We start from the raw sequence: 16,302 nt of genomic DNA on the forward strand, positions 1-16,302 counted from the left end.
GAATTCCAGAGTTTGGGAGCAGAGCAGCTGAAAGCTCTGGTTCCCATGGTGACGAGTCGGGCCGGAGGGACAGGGAGCTGAACAGAGGAGGAGGACCGAAGAGAACGAGAGGGGGTTTTGATATGGATGAGGTCGGAGAGATAAGGAGGGGCCAGGTTATGGAGGGCCTTAAAGGTGAACAGGAGGAGTTTGAAATGGATTCTGGAGGTTATGGTGCAGCTGGTGAAGAACCGGGGTGATGTGACTGAAGGAGGGGGTTCTGGAGATGATGCGGGCAGCTGAGTTCTGGACCAATTGGAGCTTATTGATGGTTTTTTGGGGGAGGCCAAAGAGGAGAGAATTACAATAATCTAAACGGGAAGTGACCAGACTGTGAACCAGGATAGAAGCAGAGGGGACAGTGAGGGAGGGGCGTAGACGATTAATGTTACGTAGATGGAAATGGGCTGACCGGGTAATGTTATTGATGTGGGACTGAAAGATAGTGAGCTATCTAGGATGACACCCAGACTCTTCACCTGAGGGGAGGGGGAGACAGAGGATGAATCAATGGAAAGAGTTAGACTTGAGGCTTTAGAGAGGGTGGATTTGGAACCGACGAGAAGTAACTCGGTTTTATCACTGTTGAGTTTGTGAACATGTGTTTTGCATATCTCACAAATCTTACTCTAAACTTTTTTTTACAAAATAATTCCACAAAGAACCTGAAACTGTCAGAAAAATTCTATTCCAAGAAGTAAATTTAGTCTTTTTACTGAAAAAATCCCCCAAAATTGAGATCCAACAGTTTTGTAACTCAGACCAAATGTGTAGAGACAAAGTGAACGGTCTATAAAATAAAAATCAAACAGCTGATGTGATTGGCAAACGAATCCTTGACGTTTCCTGGGGTTAAAGGTCATTTGATGCAGAGGAGCAGGTTGTTGATGGTCGGTTTGGTCCAACGTCACTCAGCGATCAAGAACATTTCTTTAACGAAGGCAAAGAAGTCGAGTGAATGATCGGTGCATCTCCATTTGCAGTGGGGCTGATGCGACCTCACCTATGACCTGTGACCTTTCCGGGATCCACGGTCGAAGGAGGTGCAGCTCCTGCAGGACGGAGGTGGTAAAGGATTCCTGTTGCCTCCTTTTGTTTCACGTCTGTTGATCACATTTCCTGACAGAGATGAAGGTTTGATTTTCTGACGCGCGGTAAGACCTCCTCCCTCGTTTGACCATAACCGAGCAGACGCCGGCATTTCTGGTGACCCCAACCAGGAAGGGGAATGTGAGTATTTCCTTTAATCCGTCTCTGTTTCTGCTGCTGAGAGGAAGGAACTGAACACATCTATTCTCATAAATGGGATTTTATTGACCAGATCATCACTTCACACACGTGTGATAATCTACAGATGCAGACTTGTTAATCAGACAATCGTGGATTTTAATTAAAGTAGAAGAAAACTCTTCTGCTCATTCCTTAGCAGGCTGATCTGATTCTTTAGCGTTCTGTTCCAAACAGGCTGTTCTTCTGTTTTACTGCCTGCATTTGCATCCATATCAGAAGCTCCTTTTATTAAAAACCACATCAGACTAACTGGTTTTCCTCTAAAATAACACCTAAACATCTACAGTTAGATCATTTCAGTGATCTTAATCCAGATTATTCTAATTACCTGATTACAATAAGATTTATTCATCCCATTCTGGGTAATTTGGTTTTTGCTGCAACTGTGAACAGGCATAAATAACAAACAAACAAACAAACGAGTGAATATTCTGATAACGAAATCAGACAATCTGATTTCTCTTGTGGATGTAAATGAGCAAAAATTCCTAAATAGGTGTTTTTAATTCTCATTTCAAACAGTCTGTGACTGAAATATTTACTCTTCTATAATCCTTCATCTATGTCAGGAGGTGTTTCAGATTATTATAGATTGTGTAAAACCATAACAGTTCTCTTATGCCTTACCTTCCTCAGTGTGATGAAAATTAATTGTTTGCAAATATTAAAATTTTTGATCTTAATAAATCAACATAATAATTTAAATTCATTGTGGTTTGGTTTTTAGGAAATATTTGAGGTCATTTAATCAAATCTGAAACCTTTCAAACTTTTGATTTGTGTTTAATAAAGAACCAGATGTGTCTCTCACTCCCTTTTAAAGATCCCATTTCAGATTATTAGCGGAATTCGGTAAAAATAAGTAGCAAATGTCTAAATATCGTTGAGAGTGAGGCCTAAACTGTTATTTTGTATAATAATTTAAAGATAAATAGACACACTAAATCAGCCGCAGAAACTGTAAAGTTTAGGCGTAGAAGGAAAAAATGCCAAAAACGACCGAAATTTTCTGATAATTTCAAATCGAGATGACCACAAACATGTTTTTCCACTGACAAAGCCCCGGATTCAAACGCACCAATCAGAACGGTCCATGCAAATCCAATCCCCGCCCATATGTGAGAGCTGACCAATGGGCGGGTTCGTGGGCGGCGCCTGGAGGATATCTGCGCAGGATTCAAACTGAACATGGCTGCGGGGAAGGATGCCGACGAAAACACGCACAATAGAAGGTAAAAACCCGCAAATAAAGGTATTTAGGCTCGACATGAGGGTCGCAGAGCGAACAGGTATCATAACGTTAGATCTTAATGTCTTAAACCGGAAGTTTAGAGGTCTTTTTTTAAATGTTTGCCGTTGAAATGCAGAAAACCGGCGTGAAAGCAAAAAACAACAAAAGTTCTTGACGTCATCTCTGTAAATCCGTAAATTCAGACTAAGTTTGTGATTCTTTTTATTACCAAAAAATTCAAATAAAATATAAACAAAAAAATCAATACTTAATAAATGTTTATTTGTAGGAAAAACAACAACAACAACAACAACAACATTCACATTGATTCCATTATAGTGTATGTGTCTATATCACACACTGGTTCCTGCCCCTGAACCTGTATGATTCGCTCAGTCGATGCATGAAAAAAGGTTCAGCGCACCGTCTTGTGGGGTCATCTGGACCCCACAAGACGGTGCACTAAACAAGCCAATACCTGTCTTGTGGGGTCCAGATGACCCCACTCCCAACATTAACGTGCCTCGTTGGGAGTGGGGTCATCTGGACCCCACAAGACGGCACGCAGGTCCAAAGCAGATCGGATCAGAATCCTCTGTGGCGAGGAAGACCTGAGCAGCTCTGGGACAGGAACTGATCCAGACAAGACCGGTCAAGAAAAATAAGAACTCTTCTTCAGCTCTGCAGACGTTCTTCTGACGGTTTTCCTTAAAGGACACTGAGATGTTTGCAGAAACATGAGGTAAACCTGGAATCGCGTGGAAGCTCAGAGCTGCTCAGGAACACGCACAGGTTTACTCAGGGAGACGTAGTTTGTCTCAAACTGGGTGAAGAACTTTCTCAGACGGAAAGTTTTGGCATTAGGAGGTTTTCCAGAACTTCTGAGCTTCGAGGCTGAACATCCTCAGAGTTCCCACCAACGGCCGGTTCTGTGTCTGCAGAGGAACGGTGTGCAGCATGGTGATCCGGCACGAGGAACCGCCGGCGGGCTCTCCGGCCGGACGGCCGCCCGTCATCTTCAACCCGGATTTCTTTGTGGAGAAGCTGCGCCACGAGAACCCCGAGGTCTTCCTGGAGCTGGTGATCAGCAACGTCACGCGCCTCATCGATCTGCCCGGAACGGAGTTCGCTCAGCTGCTGGGCGAAGAAGGACCGAAGACCCCCACCGGCGGGAACGGGGGCTTTTTCCGCTCGCTCAACTTCCTGAAACGTAAAGGTGAGACGTCTGGGGCCAACCTGCAGCTCAGAGGCTCTCTGGATCCAAAGAGCTTCAGGTCTGGACCAGGGACTTGCTGGACATAACAGATCATCTCACTGCCCCCCCAGAGATGAGAGGAACGTAGAACCCCAACGCTTTCATGATCTGCAGCAGGTCTGAGCCCAACATTTAAAATCAAAAGTTTGGTCTAAAGTCCAGTTTTTGTGTTCAGAGGAAGCTTTAATTATTACTGATTCTGGTCCCAAAAAACACAAAACAAAAGACTTTAGAGCAAAAATGAAAAAACATTCATACAAGTGGAAAAACAATGACATAAAATAACCAAGCATCAAACTAAAAACACTAAAACAGAGTGCTCACCTTTACCTGTCTGTCATGGACTCTCCTCTTCCTCCTCTGCAGATAAAGGCATCGTCTTTGGGAGTCCGCTGACGGACGGCTGCATCGCTCAGATCTACCAGCTGGTCGAGTTCCTCAGTAGACGTAAGTCCCGCCCCTTCCTGGCTTCAGACCGGCAAACGCGGTGAAGCGGTTCCTCTGAAACGAGCACAGAGATGTCCTTCCAGGCCGTGTTTTCCTTCGTCATCCCAGCGGTTCTGCCCACATTTGCTCCTTTTTTCATCTGGTTTGTGTCGTGTAAACAGAACCACAGCTGACGACACTCCTGCAAGTTCTCCAGAACCTCCTTTCTGGCTCTAAATGCCAGAAAACCTGGCATCCTTTTAAAGTGCTGCGAACATCGGAACCTGGATCTCATCTTTTTCCTGGACCAGGACCCGGACTTTAGGGTTCTGTGATGAGGCTTTGGGTCTCGTCTCAGTCGGGGATGTTTCTGTTGAATGCACAGCGTTAATGCACATGCCGCTGCTAGAGAACTCGGTTCTGAGCGGTTTATGTGTCGTTTGGTCAGATCTTCACGTGGAGGGTCTGTTTCGAGTTCCCGGAAACAGCGTCCGGCAGCAGACCCTGAAGGAGCTCCTCAACGGCGGCGCCGACGTGGACCTTCACTCCGGAGACTTTCACCCCAACGACGTGGCCACGCTGCTGAAAACCTTCCTGGGGGAGCTGCCCGAGCCGCTGCTGACGCACAGACACTTCAACGCTCACCTGAAGATCGCAGGTACCGACGCGGGGCGCCGACGGGCGTTCTCGCCGCACCACATGTTTCAGGAGCTCCGTCCCTTTTTGCAGACATGACGTTGTTTGACGAACACGGCAACAAGACGGCGGTTCCCAACAAGGAGCGGCAGATCGAGGCGCTGCAGCTGCTCTTCCTGCTGCTGCCGCAGGCCAACCGCTCGCTGCTCAAGCTGCTCCTGGACCTGCTCTACCACACCGCCAAGCTGCAGGACAAGAACAAGATGTCCGCCCACAACCTGGCCCTCATGTTTGCCCCGCACGTCCTCTGGCCGCGACACGTACGTCTGGAAGCTTTTATTTTGGAGATTTAAGCCTCAAAACTTCTGCGGCTGATAAAAAGTTCAGGGGTTAAAAACCCCGCTTCTGCTCCTCCCTGCTGTTAGTTTGAGAGCCGAACAATCCATCAAACGTCTGACATCGCTGTGGGGAAACTTTGCTTAATAGGGGAGGACTTTTATTTTGAAAGGCACAGTAGAGCAGGAGGAACTGTGACTGAACATCTGAACAGATACTTCAGAAGAGGGTCCACATAGCAGGTTCCTCTAGTGTGATGGAAAGAGAGGAGAACAGATGGATGAGGAACATGTCAGAGGGAAGAGGTGGATGTTGTGGAACAGGAAGTAGCAAAGATTGGTGAGGATGTAGACTGGAAGGCTGTGGAGGTCTGGACGTGTTCAGGAGATGAAGGCAGAAGAGTTTCTGTCTGACAAATGGAGATGAAGACTTCTGGTTTCATCTTGAAGAAGATCAAAGAGTAAAGAGTGAAGGTCGATGGAGGTCAGAGGTGAACAGCAGTTTGGTGCTTTCATGCAGAGAGAGAGAGAACCACAGATGTTTGCTTTGAAGAAGAGAAGGTCAGGAGGAGCTGTGGTTGGAGGAGGAGGTCTGGAGCAGCAGAGAAGAACGTTGGAGATGTTCAGGAAGAGGACGAGTGCCGGAAGACGGTGGCGTCAAATGCTGCGTTCACACCGGACGCGATTCGCACGTCAGCGGCGCCGCGTGTCAATGTTAAGTCAATGTACGGACACCATCTGAGGTCCTGCGGCGGGATTTGGGCGTCAGGTGCGGCAATCGGGGACTCGGCTTTTAGCATGTGACGTTTTTGTTGACTTGATCAAAGGGTAGAAAAATAAATCCAATGTCGCTCCTTGTTGCGGGGATTTTCGTCCTGAGTTTCATCCGTTTTCTTAAGCCGTTGGGTTGCCGGAAGCTGCCCCGGTTATTGGACCGGTTGCCAGCCTGTCACATAGCCAGTGGAGCGATGGAGACGCTACGCTAGGCAGCCGACCGCTGGACGGCAAAGCGAGCTCCGCTACCCAGGGTCTGGCAGAGCTGGCGTGCGCCGCCGCCCGGGCAGCCGGAGAGCCGTCATGACCTCTACGATCGCTGCAGCTCCATGGGCTTCTGATGTTTTTCTCATTGTCATCAAGACCACAATAAAAAAAAACCCACAGTTTTATTACAGCGAGTTAGGGCTGGGGGGGGCGGACGCAGCGTTTAATTCGGCCATAACCCAGGGGGCAGGAGGACAGTCCACCAGGAGAGACACTGAAGGATCTGGTGAGCCCAGACTCGCCATCCTGCTCGCCGGCGCCTCGGTAGAGCTCTCCAGAAGAGACCCAAGCTACTGGCTCAACGTTATCCATGTTTCCCACGATGAAGTCCAGAAAAACGTTAACGGTTGCTCTGCAGCCGGGCGTCAAAGGCAGGCGTCGGACCCAAATTTGACGTGTGAATGTAGTGGGGGTGGGGTGGGGGGGTGTACAGACTGATGGATGAGGTTAGACAGAAACCTCCGTGGATCATGATGTTTGCAGACGACACTGTGATCTGTAGTGACAGCAGGAAGCAGGGGGAGGAGCCTCCATGCGTCACTGAAGAGGTTACAGGAAGACGTTAAGGTTCTCATTGGGACCAGGATGGATCAGGAATGGATCCATCAGATCTGGGTAAAAGTTCTGGAGATCAGTGCAGGGAAGCAGATGGACAGAGCAGGAACGGTGATGATGTTGGGATAAGGATGTTAAGGTTGGAGCTACCAGGAAAGAGGAGGAAGAACAAAGAAGACGTGATTTGCTGTGGCGCCCACTAAAGGGAGCAGCAGATGCAGAAGAAGGAAGACATTCCTGAAAACATTGACCTGATTGAAAATGGACCACAAAATGTTCTGATGTCATCAGGGAAAGACAGAATTTTCCGTGGTTTTTGAATGTTTGTGGTTGAGTCGGCTCCGCCGTCGGTCATCTGGGTGACTCTCCTCGTCTCGGCGCTGCAGATGACGGCGAGCGACCTGAAGGATCATCTGAAGAAGCTGAACAGCAGCATGGCCTTCCTCATCAAACACTCGCAGAAGCTTTTCCGGGTGAGTTTCCCAGCGGTCCAAATGTCTCGGAGTCGGGAAGCTCCGCCTTGACCCCCCCCCCCCCCCCCCCCCCCCCCCCCCCCCACCTGTGTCCTCCAGGCGCCACTGTACCTCCGGGAATTCGCCCGGGTCCACTTTTCTGGGACCAGAACTCTGCAGTCGAAGGTCAGTGCTGGGTGTTCGGCCCCAGAGCTCATCATTTCCACGTCTCTCCTGGGGAGGGACGGGTTCCGTTTGGACTCCATCCGATGCCGAACCGGTACTTTTGAAACGGTTCCGTGCTGGAATCGGTGCTTCACTAATGAAACAAAAAACATTAAAGCTGCGTGACGGCGAAGAGACGCTTTACTTCCTGCTGCTCATCGCCATGACGACCGGTGAAAACTGCGTTAAAATGATCAGTCGCATGTCCCGTTAGCCAGACCACGAAAAAAATAAATCCGTACAAAAGCGATAAATATGATTTTTGAGAATATAGTCCTCAAAATATGAGGAACGTCTCTAAACAAACGTTATAAGAAAAGCAGCAAAGTCAACATTTTGTAAAATTATGATGAAAAAGACATTTTGAGAGAATAAAGTTGGAACATTTTCAAATGTTTTTCTCCCCGTCAGTCTTGTAGAAAGGAACCGTCTTTTAAATAAAGTTGTGTTTGAATGTGACGGTTGAACCGCAGCAGAATCAACGGCTCTGTCTTCTGGTGCAGAACCGGGTCGGTTTCTTCTGAGATGAGCCGCCGCCGCCGCCGCCGCCGCCGTCTGTCTGATGTCACGCCGCTTCCTCTGTGCTTTTCCAGGACGACCTGGAGCTGCTGGCGGCGAGCAGCTCTCCGGCCCCCCGGACGGTTTTGCCCCTGAAGAGGTCGGCGGCCCTGGCCCCGCCCTCCCAGGAGGCGTGCGGGTCTCCAGCCCAGCAGTACACGGACGAGGCGCTGAAGGAGCTCTTCAGGCACGTCCACCAGAACATGCCCGACTCCGCCAAGAAGAAGAAGCTCGTTCGACAGGTTCTTCTCGCCGCCGCGGCTACAGGTATCCAGATTACTGCGGAGTAACCGAGTCACCTCTGTTTCAGCTGGTCAAACAGGCCAACGCAGCTGAAGACCCTCAGGCCCCGCCCCCTCCCAGCAGGAAACACCCGCGCTCGCGCTCCTTCGGCGGCCTCATCAAGGTACTCCTCCGGGTTCCCGTCCGGCTCCAGAACCGCAAACGTTTCCTCTCTAACCCGAGGCGTTGTGTTGCTATGGTAACAGCGCCGAACTCGAGGTGAGCAGCTGACGGCGGAGAGGCGGGTCAGACACGCCTCCCCCGAGGCCGTCAGCCGGACCGGCAGAAAAGGCGGCAAAGAAAACGTCGCTTTACAGGCGGTAAGAAACGATCAGGTTTCCTTTTATTTATTTAAAATTATGTTTTTATGAAGCTAGAATGAACTTTTACAATATAGACTGTGAGACATGACAGTTATTATAAAGATTTATTTATGGTTAAAGTCAATTAAAAGGAAACATAAAGTTGTAAAATTATTTTTAAAAGTCACAAAACTAAGAGCTTAAATTTAAGGATAATGAAGTTGTAAAATAATTGGACAAAAAAATCGTAAAATTATGAGGAATGTATGAAAAATTTACTATTTTTATGAGGAATTATGAGGAAAAAAAAATTCTCTGGAATCAGACAATCAATTTATGACTGAAAAAGTTGTAATTTTACATGAAAAAGTGACTTTTTCTTTAAATTTATACTTTTAATATGATGAAAATAAATGTGGACATTTACTAAGAAGTCAATCTTTAAAATATAACATTTCAGTTTTGAAATTTTTTTTTCTTCTTTTGAGACTTATTTATGCATTCAGTTATTGTCATTATTTAGTAAATGTGTGACTTTATTCTAAATGTTAATGTTAGTTTAGTTTAGTTTGTTTTTCTCACGTTTCTTCTTGAAACCAAAGTTTCTTTTTCGTCTCATCTTCAGTTTGATGACCATAAAAGGTCGTAAAGGTTCATTTCTGACTCCTGCGTTAAACCTTTCTGACATTGACCGTGTGTCTGTGTGTGTGTGTGTGTGTGTGTGTGTGTGTCTATGCTGGCGTGTGTGTGTGTGTGTGTGTGCACGTACGTGTCTGTGTGTGTGTGTGTGTGTGCAGGTCCACAGTCCGTTCAGCGGTGCGCTGATGGGGAAATCCGGGCTGGTTGTGAGAAATCCAGACTTTGACTGGAACAAAGCTGTGAAACCTTCAAAGGTTTGGAGACGATTTCTGCCTCTTTCCTGTAAAACCGTGTTTGGCGTGTTCGTCAGGCGCCGTCTGCCGTCAGACCAGAAGCCCTGATTGGTTTATGCCAGATATGATGTCAGACGAGTTCCGGTTCTGCTAAAGTTCCTTGCCGGCTTTTGGACCGGAACTTCCTTTTAGCTCTTCAGTTTTGCTTCCTGAGGTTTAAATGACGTTTCCTGTTTGTTTGCTGACGGCGCGTTTGAGTCACCGGAGCCGAACATAAACAAACGTGATAAACGAGTCTCTTCTGGGGATTTTCCCGCCTTCTTTTCATCGGTTCAGTTTCGTTTTTTCGTCGTTTCGGCGGCTCCGACGCTCTGTGGTCGTCTGTGTTTGTGACCCGCTGAGCTGACGGCGGTTCTCACCCGCCTCCATCCGTGTCCCAGCAGGAATCTCCGTCGGAGTCCAGGATGTGTCCGTCTGCCGTGTAGGAACCGGGACTTCTGGACCGGAGGGACGCTCCACCACAGGAGCTTTGTCTTATTTAGTCATAACGTTACTGATATTTATACGGCCTGTGGCGATGACTGCTACGTTTCTGCTGACTCTGCAGGAAATGTTTAAAGTGTAAACTATGTTACTGTTTTTTAGAAGCTTGGGAGATGTTTGTTTGTTTGTTTGTATGTTTGTTTGTTTTTAAGATAAAGCTGTTTACATCACACCTGTACCTGCAGAAAGAAAGAAGGAAGGTTCCCGCTGAGATCTTTGGAGGGGGGGGCAGAAGTGACTGTTCATCGAGGTGCTGGCGTCCTGCCCAATAGGGAATCGAACTTCGTTAGCGGAGACGTTTACGTGTCAAAAAGGTTAATGTGAAAAAGTTCCTGTTCAGACACTTTAGAATTTTTATTTTTGGTGTTTTTTAATCTTGGGGGGGGGCTGAAAGTTTTAAGGAAAGTTGAAGGAAGGATTTGTGTTTGAGAGTCGTTTCAGAGGAGGAGGAAGAGGAGGAGTCATCATCATCAGGGCTGCAGGTCTGACGTTTAACACCTGGAGATGCTAAAGCGTTAGCAGGTGTGGGGGGGGGCCTGAGGATGGCTGTGTGGGGGTGTAATGCTGTTGCAGACTGTGAGAGGACGTGGATATTATGGGATGTTGGACGATTAAAAGACACTGTAGCTTCTGACCTTTTTTTTTCCTTCACACTAACGCCTGGATTATTTTATGATTCCTGATGCTAATATTTTATAATGAACCTCTTTGGTTCGTGTCTGGCTGCAGTTTTTTTTTTTTTTACACAGTGGAACAAATGCTGCCCCCTACTGTTACTAATGTGAACCTGTTTTCTTAGTTTTTTTCCATCATTTCTCTCAGGCTTTTATCTTTTTGTTTGTCTAAACCGAGTTCTCCGGCGTTTCTGTAACTTCTGGTTCAAATCTGTGGTTATTTTTGTGTAAAATAAGATCTGTTCGTTCACTGCTTTCCTTGGCATTAAATCTGCTTTGGATTAAAACTTTATATTTCCACTAAAACTGTTTGGTTTTTGGCTTCAGGGGAACTTCTTCCTTGCATTTGCCTAGTGTGTGCAGCATACACGCGTGTCCACCAGAGGGCGCTCTAAGCCTCTGAAATGTACAGATGGCTCCAGTTTTTGCCTTCCAGGGAGGAGAAATGGCTTTAAAGGTAACTGTTTGTTTCACAGGTTTAAAGGGAAAGCCCCCCCCACAACTAAAAATTATTTTTGTTCCTTTTACGTAATTTTTTTTCTGAGGTGCAAACCATTTAAATTAACAAAAAGACAAGTTTTCATTTAGAAATTAATTGAATATATTTGTATTATTACACATTATAGAACAAGAGCGCACAGATTCTAATGGTTTCTTCCAACTAATTAAAAGAGCTGATAGAATAAAATAATTTATCCAAATGTTTGGCTGCAGCTCCGTTCATCTCCTCAAACTTGAAATGGATGCAGCTTCACCTCTGAAAGCTGAAATAAATCTTCTTTTTTTTTCTCTTCTTACATTTATTCCCAGCAAATATGCTGGGAATAAATGTAAGAAACTGGTTTTAGATTCCATATAAACATCTTTTTAATCAAAAACCTGTTTCAGATAAAAATCCAAAACAAACTATAACCTGTAAATATTAATAAAATATTAATAAACAAAATGTGTAATAAATACTCTTTATTTGAGCAAACTTTAATACTTCACAGTGAATCACGTTTCAGTTATAAAATGTAAAAACTTTGAACTTTAAAAAAAATACAATATGTTTTAAAGCATTAAAAGACTTTTTACATTTACATCAAACATTTAAAATCTCTGCTTCTTCCGACTTTATCTTCTTTTTATTTGATTTATTTTCAGTAAAATAGTTCGGTGTGTTTCATCCTGAAGGTTTTTCTTTTGGAGCTTCGTTTTCATGACTCGCATGAGTCTTACCGGGGGGGGGGGGGGGGGGGGGGACTCTCCTCATGGAGGGAGAAACAGGAGCTTTTGTGAGGAGGTGCAGATCCGGAAATCAATTCAGACGCGTCTGCGGGAGGGGTAGGGGACCCCCCCCCCCCCTTATACTGTACCCCTACGCTAGCTATTAATGCCCCCCTCCACAAACACCCCCATCCTGGGAGATTCCAACGTCTCCCAGGATGGGGGTGACTCGGTTGGGGTGGGAGGGGGCGAGGCTCCATTTGTTCACCTGTGTTTACCTTCCTGCTCTCTGGGGGGGTATCACTCCGGTGGGAAATAAAAAGTTGGTCCCCCCCCCCCCCCCGCCGTCATGCCAGTAAGTAGAGAGATGCCCCCCCACACACACACACCCAATTAGGTCCAAAACATCCATACCAAAGTTCTCTTTTCTCAGTTATTTCTCTTCCTCTGTTCTCCCAGGAGTTTCCCGGTTGGATGCTTTTTTTTAAGGGGGGGTCTGTGTGTTTGTGAGTGGATCTGTGTGTGTGTGTGTGTGGGGGGGGTGATCACGACTTGCTCTCCTCTTCCTCCCTCTCTTTTCCTCATCATGTTCATGGAGATCTGTTTTCCTCTCGGGGGTCTGCATGAGCAGGAGGGGGTGGGGGGCTGCTGTCACAGGAGGTGGCGGCGGCTGAATAGATGTGAGTTCACCCTGGGTGCCGGTGTGTGTGTGTGTGTGTGTGGGGGGGGGGGGGGCGTAGGAGGAGTCTTGGTAAAAGCTTTTGATGGATGATCACTGTGTGTGTGTGTGTGTGCGTGCGTGATTGTGTGCGTGATGGAGACAGCGAGGGAGCCCCCCCGCTCCTACTGTTCAGTGCACAATGACTCAATGAGAGGTGGGGGGGGAGGAGGCAGGCGCACTGTACCGCTGCACGAGAGGGAGCACAGAGGAGAAGAGGAGCTCACGTGGAGGAAGAGGACGTCCTCTCTTTATCCTCCTCAGGGACACTCCGGCATCAAGTGGCAGTCGAGCTGAACTTCTGACCGTCCGCCTGACTCCTTTTTCCTGCTGCCTGCTCCCCTCTCACAGAAGGAGGTGGTCAGCTCCCCCCTCCCCTGAAAGCCAAAGACCTGTCAGCTCGGATCGACGGCGTGGTGGAGCTCCACAGGAGAGAACAATGCTTGCTGGGAGAAGATGGGATGGAGGCTGGCTGGGCGGCTGCAGGACGATAGGATCTCACCCCCGGCTGGGGGTGGTGCTGGTCTGGGGTGCCCTGGTGCTGCTGGCGGGTCAGGGGGGCGCCCGGGGCTGCCCCGCTCCCTGCACCTGCGCGGGGAACACGGTGGACTGCCACGGCCGGGGGATCCAGTCTGTGCCCAAAAACATCCCCAGAGGAACCGAGCGGCTGTGAGTACCAGCTGGGGTGTGTGTGTGTGTGTGGGGGGGGCAGGTAGGGGGCACCTGCTGTTCCTCCAGAGGAGCAAGCCGCTCTTCTCCTTCTGAACTTCTGCGTCTGTCCAAGGCGTCTCAGAGGGGAACGTCCTCAAACGTTGGTGAAGCTGTTCTGGTGAATCAGAAGAGGTTCTGATGGCTCCTTCATAGTACCCCCTCCCTCAGTGAGCCCCCTCCTGTTTTAGTCTGCTGTCCAGCAACAGTTGGGATGTTCTGGATGAAGCTGGGAGAAAACATTGATGAAATATGAAGATCTGAACGTCCAACTGTTGGTCCTCTCGGTTCATGTTGGGTTTGTCGAGCATGGGTGTGTTTGCATGGGGGGGTGTATTTATTTCAGGTTTCAGAGAGCCCGGCTTTGAATAATTGATGTTTGTCAGAGGTGCCAGCAGAGAAACACTATCCTGCCGCTTCCCTGCTCTGCTGCAGCCCCCGCAGCCCCCAGGCGGATAGCTTTGCGCTCAGAAACGGGGACTCCGGTCAAACGGCGCGGAAAATTCCCATTTGCTCAATCGTGAAAAACGGGGGAGATCTGACCTCTTTCCCGCCTAAACGATGAAGACGTTCAGGCGGAGTTCCTCCCTTTGCTGGTGATCTGCCATCTGGAAACTGTCTGAACTAATCTGATGTGACGGACACGTCCACCGCCGACAGGTGGATCGCAGGTGCAGACGATGGACAGAATTCCAGAAGTTTATCAGTTCAGTCAGACTAAAGGTTAACCAGAACGGAGGTCAGAAATGCTCTCGTTGTTTTACTTTGAAAAACTGATTTACTTCCTGAAGTCATTAGAGTAAAAATTGATCAGAAATTCCTAAAGATGTGCATGAAAAAGTCCCTAGTCTTTGGCGGTTGAGGGTTAGGCCATGACAGGACGTCGTTCCTGGTGGAGGAGGGTTGAGGAACAGTCAACATTCACAAGCAAACGTTCATTTAAAGCCAGAATGATGATTGGATGAGAAGCTCTTGATTCAGGGTGAAGGCTGTAGTTGATGATGATGATGATGGTGTGTAGAGTGACATAACAACCCCACGGACCTGCAAAGTTGCCTTGTGGAATGCGATTCACACGTCAGGGGCGTCTTGTTTCAATGTACAGATGCAACCAGAGGTCCTGCCACAGACATCTGGTAGCAGCGCATTTTAAAATATCTGATCTTTGGGGAAAAAGACGTGTCAACCAATCAGGAACTCAGTTTTAGACATGGAGGAACCCAGACATGGAGACTTGAAATAAGGTGGTATAATTTAAAGACTGTTTACAAACAGGTAACAATGTGCAAAAATGTGCTGACGTCATCTGTTACCCTGTGAATTATTGTACAGTGTTGTTGTATTGGGTAGGAAGGATTTCCGGGCAGTTTTGGAGCGGAGCTGTGTGAGCCTCCTAGAGAAGGAACTCTGCTGTTTGTCCAGAACCGGGTGGAGAGGATGGTCTGGGTTGTCCATGATGGATAAGATCTTGAAAAACTTAACTATAGGAGTTAAAGGAAATACTGAACTTCACACAGAGAGAGAGGACAACTACAGTACAGTGTTTGGACACACCTTCCCATTCATTTGAATGAGAAGGTGTGTCCAAACTTTTGGTCTGTACTTTAAATAGGAAAGAGAGCAAATTACTGCAAATGTTTGTCATATCTCTTGCAACACTAGAGAATGCAGTTCCCCCATTACACCACTTCATCGTGTAACTGATGCAGCAAGTGGACGATCCATAACAATAAAAATAAAACACTGGAGACAATCATGTCCCTCAAAAAGTATAAACGCCACTCAGAAGTTCATTGCAGTTATCGCAGACAGTCACAAGGCAAACCAGCCTCTATTAGTGTGAACTAGACCTCGCTATTTTAGATACGACTGAAGTGATGGCTGACTGCCGCGAAGAGTAAACCGGCCTTTAGCCACCATCAAGAAACCAAAAGGGTGATCAGACCAAATCTTATGCAAGTCATACTTTGGTTTATCCCAGTTCTTCTTTCATGGTCTCGCTGTTTTGCTGATTTTTTTCAGGGCGATTTCATGAAAAGTCCTCCATGCTGTGTCTCCTGTCCAGAAAGTGTTCAGTCTGCTAAATCTACACAAATACTCATCTCGATCAGATCTTAGTTTTCCTTCCATAATACTGTTGTTTTTTCTCCTTTGAAGGTTTGAACGTCGAGAGTTTAAATGAGAAAGAAACGTGAAAATGTTCACGTCTGTCAGAGAAAAGTGTATAAAGTGAGGAGTTCTGCGGCCTTAACCCTTGTACTATCTTAGATGACCCCCCCGCCCCTTCCATTGAGGTGTTCTCCCTACCATGACAAAGGTGGATAAAGGTGGAAAGATTTCATGTAATCCATGGACACCAGTGAAGATCACAAATCATTGAAGAAAAAAGGTTCCGTGCACTGTCTAGTGGGTCTAGATGACCCAACTCCCAACGTTAAAGTGCCTAGGATAGAACAAGGGTTACATATCTGTTATACTTTGCAGACTTCACCTTCAATGATTCATTTTAGAACATAACCCCACAACAACACTGTAGTCATAAAAAACCGTTTTAATCAGCAGATTTGTTCTTATTTTTGCTGTTTGAGGTTTGACCATCAACAAAAGGTGTGACCTTTTGAACTGCCTCCTGGTTTTAAAGGCCTCTCCTCAGACCATCTATAGCCTGAATCCGGCCCTGCCCTGCAGCTACTTAGGGAGGCTCGTTAAACAGCTATCTGTTAACGCTCTTGTTCCCCAATTAGCATGTAAAGTGATCTGAGTGTGACTGGAGGGGGAAGAGTCAGTGGAGGGTGAGAGTGTGTGTGCAGGCGTCCCTGGGAGACAGTCCACACTAACAGGGTCATTTATCAAGGTGACTGCACCAGTCAAACTGAACATCCTTCCCACTGGGGTTGTCGGGGCTACACTGAAAACTGGAGACCCTATGAGTGTGAATATTTGTCAAGAGA

General features: G+C 47.2%; 2 protein-coding genes across 7 annotated transcripts in view; both read left to right on the forward strand.

The window, feature by feature from the left end:
- Positions 1 to 2,417: 2,417 nt before the first annotated feature.
- On the forward strand, positions 2,418 to 11,022 carry arhgap19 (Rho GTPase activating protein 19). 6 transcript variants are annotated; one of them, XM_023957552.2, is made up of 12 exons: positions 2,418 to 2,561; positions 3,502 to 3,776; positions 4,182 to 4,262; positions 4,690 to 4,899; positions 4,971 to 5,197; positions 7,195 to 7,281; positions 7,381 to 7,446; positions 8,079 to 8,285; positions 8,354 to 8,449; positions 8,532 to 8,645; positions 9,425 to 9,520; positions 9,940 to 11,022. In XM_023957552.2, exons 1-12 carry the CDS (start codon positions 2,518 to 2,520, stop codon positions 9,982 to 9,984), a joined length of 1,548 nt encoding a protein of 515 aa, XP_023813320.1. In that variant the 5' UTR covers positions 2,418 to 2,517; the 3' UTR covers positions 9,985 to 11,022. The 6 variants fall into 6 exon arrangements, with proteins under 6 accessions (XP_023813320.1, XP_023813338.1, XP_078804582.1 ...); XM_023957570.2 differs by having other exon boundaries at positions 9,943 to 11,022; XM_078948456.1 differs by lacking the exon at positions 7,381 to 7,446.
- A 1,777-nt stretch (positions 11,023 to 12,799) lies between these two features.
- LOC101161946 (slit homolog 1 protein) overlaps positions 12,800 to 16,302 on the forward strand; it is a 51,825-nt gene continuing 48,322 nt past the window's right edge. The window contains exon 1 of the mRNA XM_023955750.2: positions 12,800 to 13,312. Coding sequence (XP_023811518.1) covers positions 13,083 to 13,312 — 230 coding nt within the window. The 5' untranslated portion in view covers positions 12,800 to 13,082. The remainder of the gene's footprint in view (positions 13,313 to 16,302) is intronic.

The sequence above is a fragment of the Oryzias latipes genome, chromosome 1 (assembly GCF_053564925.1).
Source record: "Oryzias latipes strain Hd-rR chromosome 1, Olatipes_Hd-rR_3.1".
In the NCBI taxonomy this organism is placed as follows: Eukaryota; Metazoa; Chordata; class Actinopteri; order Beloniformes; family Adrianichthyidae; genus Oryzias; species Oryzias latipes.

Bases quoted from the DNA above. Each gene is read 5' to 3' on its own strand.
- arhgap19 (XM_023957552.2), top strand. From the start codon at position 2,518: ATGGCTGCGGGGAAGGATGCCGACGAAAACACGCACAATAGAAG. The intron at 7,447-8,078 runs GTCAGTGCTGGG...GTGCTTTTCCAG, and splicing joins CCAGAACTCTGCAGTCGAAG to GACGACCTGGAGCTGCTGGC. The intron at 9,521-9,939 runs GTTTGGAGACGA...TCCGTGTCCCAG, and splicing joins AAGCTGTGAAACCTTCAAAG to CAGGAATCTCCGTCGGAGTC.